Raw genomic sequence first — 12012 nt, 5'->3', positions numbered from 1 at the left:
GTAATTACACGCCCCATCGAAAATAGAAATTACGAATTCTCTGGCCGATCGTCTTTCCAACGTGGCCGTGGCGTTTCGATCGCAGTGTCAGGTGTCCGTGGTAATGTGGAACAGGAAAAATTTTCTTATTTTTCTTTTTTTTATTTTTTTGGGGTAAAATCGTCGCACCGACTGCGGAGATCTCTGTCGAGAAAAATGGACCCGAAAGCTATAGTTTGTTATATGTGTTTGTTGATCTGGAGGAATTTTAGTATTAATACTATTATTATTATTATTATTATTAATATTATTAATATTGTTTTACTAATAATATTCTACAGCAAAATTCTATTTTATTTATTCTATTTTATTTACTCCAGGTATCTCTATTTAATACGATTTATTGCGATTTATGTATATTAAATTTAACAATCTCCAAATATAAACTACCCCAATGCTATTAAAATTATTAAAAAAAAATAGTATAGCAATTTTTAGCAATGCCTCAGAGTCGCCATTGGATTAGAAAGGGTTAACTATCTTCTGACTATAGCGCTTTTCCTGAGATCGATATTTTAAACCGAAACCACCCCTTAAAACAGCGTCTCGTCGATTAATATTTAAAAAAATTGTATCATTGTTTTGTTGCTCTGTCTTCGCACAGTATATCGTCTAGCATTCTTAATTAGGCATTCGTGAGTTAACACTTTATCGACCGGTCATTCGGTCGTAAAAATTTTCGTTTCTACTTTGACTTTATTTATCTTATTAATCGCGAAAGATATTTAATATTTAAAAAGTTATACAATAATATTGAAGCTTGTAGTACAACTTAACGCATTTATCATAATAATAGATAAAAGATTAATTTTTATTATTGCAACCGATTCACAGGCTACCGAATGGAGGAAAAAGTCGATTTATAGGCTACCAGTCGATGAAGTGTTAATTTACCATGGTCTATCGTTTGCCTAAATATCATATTTTCTCTTCCTTTTACCCTTTCACGGGATTTGGTCGACGGCAGTTCCGTCGCCGAGTATCAGGTGAAATTTTTCGATTTTCCGGGGACGCGATCCCTCGTATAATAAAACGGTCGGAGGAGTATGTGGGTCGAGGACCCCGGCGTGTGTCTTCGTGACGTGAAATATTGTCAAGACGGTGTCAATCGAGAGCCGAGGCTCACCCCGTTGCCGCTAAAACAGAGAGATCAGGCTGCTGCTGCTGCTGCTGCTGCTGCTGCTGCTCCCCACGGAATCGAGCGGCGGGGAACCCGATCGAGCGCCATCGAACCAGAAAGGCGTTATCGTCGAATTGCCAACGCGACGGCGTGCTGCTGCCCCGGCTTGCCGCTTCTCTTGTTCTCTATTCAGTTTAGGAGTTTACAGGAGCGAACAATTCCTGAGAGCTTTTTAAAGGATGTAGGTCAGATACTGTTTTGAATCTTGCGCCGCACGCTGCGAGCTAGTTTCTCTCGTTCCGGGGGCGACATTATGCTCCACGTTAGCGCAACCCGTTGCGTTATTCATTATTACCCCTTTACCCGCTAGAAACAATCAATAATATTAGGGAAATATTTATTTCTTAAATATTAATAACTCTTCTTTATTTTAATTTAGCTGTTGCTTTTTATTTCAAGTTTATTTGGGCTGAAGTTGCCATTACTATTATTATTATTTATTTTTAAATTTTGAAAAAATTAATTGACTGTCGAATTTTTGAAACATTGCTTGGATGAACTATTGCAGGCAATATTATAAAATTATTTTATAAACCTAATATTGTAAATTTCAATACAAATCTAATATTATAAATTTCAATATAAATTTCAATATAAATTTCAATATAAATCTAATATTTTAAACTTCAATATAAATTTCAATCTAAACCTAGTGTTATAATATCAACTTCAATATAAATTTCAATATAAACTTTAATATAAATTTCAATATAAATTTCAATATAAAATTCAATATACATCCTATAAACATGACAATGGCGGTTATTGATCAATCCGTCTCCACTACCCAATAAAAAATCGCTGCGTCCATCGCCAAATTATTCTACCGAGAAATAACGCATTCTTTTTCAGCGATAAATTGTTTCGGCGAAGGACGACGCTCGGAACGGGTCGCGTTTGCCAAATAGGAACGGGCAACGATGTCGTCCGCTCCGCGCCCCCTCCCATGGGTTCCGGCGTCCGCCGGTCGCCGAGCATCTTAAATAAACCGATTTATGTCCACCATCGTTTTTAAGAGTTCCAAAACGCATTTGCATCGCGCGTGTCCTCGCGTAATGGCGCCGATAAAAGCGGCCGCGTCAACATCGTTAATCGCAAAGAGCCGACGCTACCGAAAAGAACGCTTGTTTAACCGAATTCCGGTTAAACATTCTCGGAGCTTGCACCATGGCGAAACACAGTTTTTTAACCAGGGGACGCAAAGCAAATTGGACAAGATGCAATGGTTTACGGGTAAAATACCGCCATGGGGTTACGAGACCCCTAGCGACGTCAAATAAAATGGCGCCTGGGAAGATAGGTGATTATCTAGGACTATAGAAAGCTTTTTAAAATAAAGAATAAAGTATTCTCAATTTTATTGGCTAAATATTTAATTGGGAAATTAAAGTTATATAGAGTCATTACTGAGTCATATAGAAAATTGCTCATGACATAATATATAGATAATAAGCAAGTTTCTTTATTATTATTAATCCTAGTCTTAGTTAAATCTTAATCTCTCGCGGCGTCGTTTCGTTCTCTTTCGTTTCCCAAATGAAAACGTCAAACATTCCTCGCCTGTTTACCCCGCATCGAATCGAACGTTGCCACGGATTTCGCGCATCCACCTCAATATTTTACGTGGCAAACAATTTCGACGTTATCCAGGCAGCTTCGCGGAAAGCTCTCTCCCCGTCCAGCGGCAGCGGTCGCAATGAAAATAGAGAAAAGATCCTTTAGCGTCGTTGAAGCCGTGTTCGACCCCCGGTGCTTTCTCGCAAAATTCACGGGACGTGCATCGGCTCGGACGTTTTCAGTCGCTCGGGCGTCATCGGAGTTCGCCGATCGTCCAACTAGGTTCCAGCTTGCCGTCGAACGCGACGCGACAACGAAGCGGGGACGAGCAGTAAGTTTGCTTCGAAAAGTTGACGGAACTCTGTTAGGCAAATCGGCAACTTAAGAAAACGCGTTTACGCGCTGACAGATCCCTGCGCCCCCCCTCTCTCTCTCTCTCTCTTTCTCTCTATCTCTCTCCTTGTTACCGTCTCGAATGATAGCCTCGCTAAAACCTGCAGAAATTTGATGGGGTATCGGACAGCCTGCTGTTCGCTAATTGTTCGCTAACTGGTCGGGGACAGTTTAATCTAGTCTAATGGCGTGACGACGTTACCCTGTAAGATCGTTTGCTGATCGATATTACCGGGAGACTCGCGCAGTAGTTGCTCCAAGAATCTCGTTAAAAAATTATCTAGTAACTGCTGACTGCAAGATATTCCACTAAATGGAATTAAAAGTACCTGGTAATTATTTTATTAATTATTTAAAGTGTCTGAACGTTTGGTAAAATAGAGGTTTATTTATTGCAACGCGAACGTTTTGTGGAAGTATAATAAATTATAGTACAATGGAAAAAGTATATAAGATATGATTATTATTCTTATGATAGTTACTTCGTTGGCAGCTTTTACTTTTTAATTTATAAAAAAGAAACCAGAGCTACCAGTGCAATGAATATCATATAAAAATATTTAAAATATCGAAACTCGTCAAGCTATATTATTCAACCTATACACGACAAATTTTACGTATCATTTCTCCACATTATTCCTAAACAAATTTATTCACACCGCAGCCCCGGAACTCGAATAACGCTGAACTTAATAACATAATTCCATCGAAGTTACCGTCCCCTATTATATGGGGAATTAAAAGATACGAGAAAACTTGCGCGCCAGCTCTACATACACAATGCGAACCAACGGGAATCGCTTTTATCCGATTTAGCCTACTTGCGCCACGTTCGCGGCGCGCCTTTCACGAACAGGCCGGGGGTAATATCGTCCCCGGAATATGCGATCGTCTTGCTATCTGTATATATGTTGTATAAGTTCGAATTCGATTTACGTGTGGGTTTACAACTTCGTTCGAGTGGGTGGTAGAAGCACGATTGTACTACAAGCATCATAGCGTGTCGAGGATAACGTGCATTGAATGGCTGACATGTACGGAGTCAAAGGCAGATCACGTCAAGAAACTCCATTAACATTTAGATGATAAATAAACAGTAGTAGTGCGAGGTAGGGTATTTATCAGTTCACGTCTAATATACTGTGCAAGGATGGGATGCTGGACAAACGTGACACGTGTCTGTTTTATTGATAACGTGTAGTTATATGGTTATGTATTGTGACGAGGATTGCTCAAGGATGTCTTCTTTAAGAGGGGTTATAGACGTCTCGAATTTCCTGCGAACGTCTTAAAGACGTCTCGAATGTCCTGCGAACGTCTTAAAGACGTCTCGTATGTCTTGCGAACGACTTAGGATGTTTCGAATGCCCTGCGAACGACTTAGGGCGTCGCGAATGTGCTGTGAACGTCTTAAGGACGTCTCGAATGTCCTGCGAACGTCTTAAAGACGTCTCGAATGTCTTGCGAACGAATTAGGATGTTTCGAAGGTCCAGCGAACGTCTTAAAGACGTCTCGAATGTCCTGCGAACGTCTTAAGGACGTCTCGAATGCTCTGCGAACGACTTAGGGCGTCTCGAATGTCCTGTGAACGTCTTAAAGTCGTCTCAAATGTCCTGCAAATGACTTAGGATGTTTCGAATGTCCTGCGAACGTCTTAAAGACGTCTCGAATGTCCTGCGAACGACTTAGGACGTTTTTGAATTTTTTACGAACGTCTTAAGCACGTTTTGAATAGCTTTCGAACGTCTTAAGAACGTCTAGGGCCGTCCTAAGAATATCCTGTATTACAAATCCAGACGTTTTTCAGACGTCTTCAAGACGTCCTTTAGACATCTAAAAACCATCTCATGGACGTCTTAAAGTAATACTTTTTCACGAAGTTCGTTTATCAAGATTTCCCATGAATCATCCGACAGCATTATTAGCGAACGATATAGCGGAGAAAATGAACACACTGCTCTGCTCACCGCTAAAAGAAAACCAGCGAAGCGGCGGGCAGAGAAGGGCGAGTGCACCGGCATGGAAGCGCCGGCCGGCAGCTCGTTTTCCACGAACGAAAGGAGCTTGTCCATTAGCCGAAGGGAAATAAGTTGTTGTAAACGAAGATCTGGGCTGAGACGGGCGGCGTTTCGTCCCATAATTCAGCGGCGAAATCGAGATCGAGGCCGCGGAGAGCGACGGACGCGTCGCCGGAGGATGCGCGACTCTGCGAACGGAACAAAAGAAAATGGCGGTCGGGTGGACGACGCGTCGCGTCGCGTTTGCCGAGGAAATTTGTGGGGAAATTCGCGCGAGGCGAGCCGGGGCGAGTCGAGGCGAGTCGAAACGGGCACGCCGTATTCCAGGAAGGTGCGAAAAAGAAAACTTCAGGAACAAACCGGCGCAGAAATAGCCGGTTAATTTTGCATCGGTCCGTGCTATAAACGTACATCATACAGGCCCCCGCCAGTGTGTCTGTTCATCGTCTGCCCTCCTCTACTTTTTCGCGCTTTCTCGCGCGTTCCTCCTCCTCACCGCCACCGTCGCCGCCGTCGCGGAGAACCGTTAACGCGTTTTTGTCGGAACACACGTTTCGTTTCTCCTCCACCGATCGCGAAATATTCACCAGCCGCGCCGGAGAAACCGATCCTCGCGGAATTACGCGAGCTACTTTCTCCAATGTTCCCCGAAATTTTCGACACAGTCTTTGAACTATCGCCGACGATGCGAAGAGCCGAGAGAGAGTGAGAGAGAGAGAGAGAGAGAGAGAGAAGCGCGTCTATTCCCGCCGCGGAACGTTTCACGCGAACGGCAAAGAAAAATAAAGCTACTTGCTCGAAATAAGCGTGTTCCGTTCGCGCGGGCGCTTGTTAAAAGACCACCTGAAGCAATATCGGCGAGCATCCCCGGTACACAGTTATTTTCTAGGGATACCGGGACCTTCGCCGTTTCCCAGACCATCCCGCGAGGACGCGTGCATGCGGTTTTGTTCTCGGAAGTATATTGCCGCGGAAATTTCACTCCGCTCTGTGCTCTCTCTCGCATTTCCTTGGGCGTCTCTTTATATTTTCCTTTGTCTGTGCCGTTTGCCGTTCGCGAGAGTTGATTTTCCAAACAATTGCACAGGAAGACGCGAGATCGGCTGCGTTAACAATTTCTTCTTGTATCGACCCCTTGCACTGCTGCTCCTTTCATGCTGCGACGAGTAGCACTTATTACTAATTATAATTTTCCTAATAGGACCAGACAATTTTTCTTTCCTCTATTGTCTTTATTTTCTTTATTTTCTATAATTCGATAACAGAAGAATTTAGTTTTACTTCGATGTTTCGAATGTCCTGCGAACGATTTAAAGACGTCTCGAATGTCCTGCGAACGTCTTAAGGACGTCTCGAATGTCCTGCGAACGACTTAGGGCGTCTCGAATGTCCTGCGAACGTCTTAAAGACGTCTCGAATGTCTTATGAACGACTTAGGGCGTCTCGAATGTCCTGCGAACGTCTTAAAGACGTCTCGAATGTCTTATGAACGACTTAGGGCGTCTCAAATGTCTTATGACCGACTTGGGGCGTCTCGAATGTCCTGCGAACGTCTTAAAGACGTCTCGAAGACCAAATTTCTCTTATAAGCAACGAGGGTACCAATATTTACAAGACCGACTGTAAAGAAGAAATTAACAATATTTTTAATTTAGTAGAGCTCGCATAAGATCTTCCCCGCGAGTCTGACTCGTGATTATAATGCAAAGGGTCGGATACGACGTTTCTACGTATAAACTTGATTGTCGCCGCCGAACTCGTTGAATAAATAATAGCGTAATAACCACGGCAGCGCGAATAAGCGCACGAAATACGCCAGCATTTCCCGATACGTTTTCCAAAGCCGCGGCGCGCCGCGGACGACGACGACGACGACGAGTTTCGGAATTCGATTTCCAACGGAAAGAAAGAGGCGAAGGAAGCTGGGGTGGGTGTGCACGGAAACGTGATGTGAAAGCGTGTCGAACTCCGTCAAACGCGGGGAGAGACAGACCGCGGCAATCTGACATCATCGAATTACGTATGTATCGGCGCGCGAACCCCTCGAGGAGAGCCGTGTCGACGCTACGGGAACGGACGTTGACGGGCGAACGTCGACGCGCGGACGCATTTAGACGCCCGATTACGTGGAACTCGGCGCGACGTCACGCGGCCGTCACGGTAACGGGCAACGAATTCATTCTCTCCCTTCGGTCGCGTTCCCCGGGGGCTTTATTTACGGCGGCTCCGTTTCGGACGCTTTCCTTTCTGTCGCGCGGTTTTCTTCTTCTTCTTCTTCTTCGTCTTCTTCTCCCGTTCGTCATCGCTGTCCCTCGCGATTCACTGAAAATCGGATCTCCGCGAAGCCCGCTTCTACCTTTAAACCTCGCAGCTGATCAAGAAGGCGATCAGCTGATCGACAAACTAATTTCTGCATTTTCGCACTATTTTTTGGTAAATTTATTTGCGGTGTTTTTATCTTTTTTGTGGAGGTGGTCGCCATTTTTGTGGAGTGTATAGGGAATTATAGCAGAGCTCGTCGCACTAAGCTCAAGAATAATAAACTTATATTTATATCATATCAATGATAATAAAAAGGAATATAGCTTAATATAACAGTCATTTAAAACTATATATAATATAATATAATTAAATTGTAGAAATTGAATAAAATAATCGACTCGCCCAAAAATACTCGCAGAACTTGCAACATAACCTAGCAAAAGAGTTCCCCCACGATATTCCACGCTTTTAGAATTCTGTACAAGTTTCAATCGGAGGGATAGCTGCTTTATCCGAGCAGAGGCTTTATCGAGCCGCATGAAATTAGGTAGACCGAGAAAGAAAAAAATAAATGGGCCACCAAATTGAAGATCCTTCCCGTCCCCGGCATAATGGCGGAGTCTGGCGTCATTGTCATCGTTCTCCTTTTCTGTTTACAGACGTGCCCAGCGAGCAATCTGTCTTCGTTATGCTGAACGGCGAGGAGAGCGAATTGAGATTCCTGAATATTTCGAACCCGAAGGTGAGCGAGCCGCCATAAAGATGGCAGAAAGGTATAAAGATACCTTGCATTATCTTCGTACCTTGCATTATCTTCGTACTTAGCGTTATCCTCGTACCTAGAACCATTACCTCTGTACTTAGCGTTATCTACGTACCTAGCATTACCCGTGTACTTTGTATTATTTCTCCGCGTTGCATTGTCTTTGTATCTTGCATTATTTTTGTACATTTCATTGTCTTTGTACTTTGCATTGTTTTTGTATCTTGCATTATTTTTGTAAATTTCATTGTCTTTGGATCTTCCATTATTTTTATACATTGCATTGTCTTTGTATTTTGCATTATTTTTATACATAGCATTGACTTTGTACTTTGCATAGTCTTTGTGCTTAGCAAGATTGTCTTTGTACTTTGCATTGTCTTAGTACAAAACGTTCCCTTAGTCGAATCTCAGCACAGCATTTTATAAAAATAATCAGCACCCTCTTATGCCTCGCAAAATTTCTTCGATTTTCGATCAGCGTTGTTCTAAACAGTGCTTGTATTTTTATTACGAGAAGACGGAGCTCGAGAGCGTTCATCCGGACGCTTTCGTCGTGATGTACTCCGTGGTTGATAAGGCGTCCTTCCAAAGGGCCGAGGAGTACCTAGAACGCTTGCACGATCAAGATTACCTGCGTGGAAAATCGGCGATCCTAGTCGGCAACAAAGTCGACTTGGTCAGATCCAGGGTGGTATCTTCACAAGGTTAGTAGACAGGAAATTGAATAATAAATTGCTAATTTTAATCCTCGGACAGCGAGCCATTTTTACGATTATAAAATAAAAATTATTATATTAATATTATATTTTCATAATCGACAATAATTATGACTGTAGGTTAGAGATCTTTTTGCAAGATAGAAATTACCTGCATCGATTGTAGAAAAACAGTAGTCACGTAGAAATGTTATTTAATTCTCTAATAATCTTAAAAAGTTGTATTAAAAATATATAAATGTTTCTAAATTCTTTCAACCATTTTTTATTTCACAATTGGACCTCATGATTTTTATAATAAACGCATAAAATTCACAATCCACTTATAAATGTATTCAATTATTAAGAATTGATATTTTAAAATTTATATTCTCGTAGACATAAATTATGCACTATTTCTACCATAATAGCATTTTATTCAATTTAAAAGTAGAAATAATTTTTATCATCGAGCGACGATTTCGATTGGTCGACGAGTCAAAGCGACCCGCTAGCCGCGGTCCGAGGATTAAAAGCGGCCGCCCTCAACATATACATGTACATACATACACATTCGCAAAAAGAGAACATTCTATAAACCTTCTGACCTAATATAAGCGGTGCCAACAAAAAGGAACCGGATGCTATCAGTTTCTTTGCGACACCATCGGATAAGATTGAATGACTTGGCGGATCGCTTCTCGATGCTTTTCTCTAACAGTCTAATAAATTCTATGGACCTAGAAATATTTTCACGTGCTCTATCAACAATTTACCAATATTACAATTCTCTAAATTTATGATAAACCAGAAAGATCAATGATTCCACGCGAAGGTTCTCAAATATTTGCTACAGTGATATTAGAGCTAGAAATATTTTCACGTGCTCTACGAACAATTTACTAAAATTACAATTCTCTAAATTTATGATAAACCAGGAAGATCAAAGATTCGATGCGAAGGTTCTCTCTGTACTTAAAAACGTTTGCTACAGGGACGTTAGAAACAATTCAGCGCACGTTTCGTGCTTTGTTGCTTAAAAAGTGGAATCAAGGGGGATTCGCGTTAAATTGCGCCAGACGCTTGACGTCGGAGGGAAATGGTTTCTAAAAAGCATTTAAAGCATCCCAGAACCGGTGAGATTGCTCCGCGTAAAACACAGATGGGCGCCATGATACTTCGAAGGGAATTCGAGTCGAATGTAGGTTGGTTAATTAAAGCTTTTATTTCGGTTCACGATATCATTTCCTGTCCCCTGAATTCAGCTCCAATTTTTCTGCAAAATTATATGATATCGAAACATCATTCCTGCTAATTTTTAATACCAATTTCAATTTTATAATTTTATGAAAAAATGTAACCTTTGCGCTCGTATGTCTACCCTCAAAATTTCATTATTCTTATTTATTTCTGTATGAAATTAAAATATATTATTGTGTCACTTTTGTGTTAAATTTAAAAAAAAAAAGTATTAATAAATTGCTATTTATTCCTATTTAATTTTGCTTACTATGTATTATTGTTATAAAATTGATTTCAAAGAGCGTGTAATTAAAACATATTGTGTCACATATATTTAAATTTTATAAAGGTTTAATAAATTTCTATTTATTCCTAGTTAATTTTGCTTATTATATTTAAATTTTGAAAATGGTTAACAAATATTGTTATTCCTATTTAATATTGCTTACCACGTATTACAATTATAAAATTAATTTTTACAAGCCTGACACCTTTGTATGAACAAATATAATTATGTTTATTTATACAAAAGTCTACAACCATTTGAGAAGAGCATAGAGAAGCGATCTCGCGGAGCCCCATTGAACTTTATTCGGCACGATCGTCGCGAAACTGATGGTCAGAAAACGGAGAGGTGGTGTCCCGGTTTATTTCTGGTGGCGGCGCCCGTCGAGCGCCTCTCCCTTATACAATTTTTTCCATCGCGTTTAGACGGCAAGTGCATGGCGTGCACCTACCGGGTGAAGTTCATCGAGGTCTCGGTCGGCATCAACCACAACGTGGACGATCTTCTGGTCGGCATACTGAATCAGATACGGCTGAAGAACGTGCAGGGGAACGCGGAGAACCGTGCCGCGAACGGCACCGAGGGCAGCGGCGGCGGCGGCGGCGGCGGTGGCGGCCATTGGTACAAGTCCAGAGGCGTGGTACGTGCCAGCATGAAAGCTAGACAAATGTTGACCTGGTTGTTCGGCAAGGAGGACAGTAAGTTCAAGAATTGCGAGAACCTTCACGTGCTCTAAACAGGGCAGAGATCTGTCGGTGGTACCTGATCACGGATATCGCGGCGGCGGTGGGAGGGGGGGGGGGGGGGATGTTGGAAAGACGCGCGATTCATTTCCAGGCGATCCGCAGACGTCGTCGCCTCTTTTCCAGGCGATCCGCAAGCGGTTCGTCGCCCGTGTCGAGAAATTATCGTGAGACGGGCGCTGCACGTTGTTCCCGCGACTTTTCGGCCAAACTTTATCGTTGCGCTGCGGATTTTGATGCATTTCGATCACGGCCCGGGGACGGCGTTTCTATGGCGCGATAGGGCGCGTCCGTTGCGCGGCACCAGGCTATTTGGTCGTTGCATCATTTCTGTTATATTTCTGGCCGCGATTTAAGTACGCGATACAGCGGAACACTTCTGCTCCCGCGTACTCGGGAGACGGTTCGTGTTACCGGCACGTTCGCGTAATAGTTCGACCGTTCCGTTGCTTGCGACGTTTTGGAGAAAGAATTCCCGCTTGTTCGAATTGTTCTCGTGCAAATGATGAATGGATTCGGTCGTATGGTATTTGGAAATGGAGATAGGAAAGACTTTTTAGCGAGTTATTTATTGTTATTATTATTGGTTATTACTATTCATTAGAGATAATTCGAAACGTTAGAAATGTTAAAATTGAGGACAGATATTAATCGTTAACAATCATGGTAAAGAACTGCAAGTAAAGTGAACTAGTTCCATTCCAAAAAAAATCGTAGGCTCGTGTATCTTTAAATTGTTTCAATGCACTAATTTTAATTGTGTTTTTTAAAACAATTCTCTATCAATATTTTTACCCTTACTCAGACAACTGAAACGATAAACGGTAATA

At 42.0% G+C, this 12012-nt stretch overlaps 1 protein-coding gene across 1 annotated transcript in view; it reads left to right on the top strand.

Moving 5' to 3' along the window:
• The window catches only part of Rgk3 (Rad, Gem/Kir family member 3), a 49313-nt gene extending 38107 nt beyond the window's left edge, over positions 1 to 11206 (top strand). Inside the window, exons 4-6 of the mRNA XM_078192125.1 lie at positions 8110 to 8192; positions 8734 to 8920; positions 10865 to 11206. Coding sequence (XP_078048251.1) covers positions 8110 to 8192; positions 8734 to 8920; positions 10865 to 11175 — 581 coding nt within the window. The 3' untranslated portion in view covers positions 11176 to 11206. The remainder of the gene's footprint in view (positions 1 to 8109; positions 8193 to 8733; positions 8921 to 10864) is intronic.
• The last annotated feature ends 806 nt before the right edge of the window (positions 11207 to 12012 follow it).

Source organism: Augochlora pura, chromosome 10 (assembly GCF_028453695.1).
Source record: "Augochlora pura isolate Apur16 chromosome 10, APUR_v2.2.1, whole genome shotgun sequence".
In the NCBI taxonomy this organism is placed as follows: Eukaryota; Metazoa; Arthropoda; class Insecta; order Hymenoptera; family Halictidae; genus Augochlora; species Augochlora pura.
This window is presented reverse-complemented; position numbering and strand designations above follow the sequence as displayed.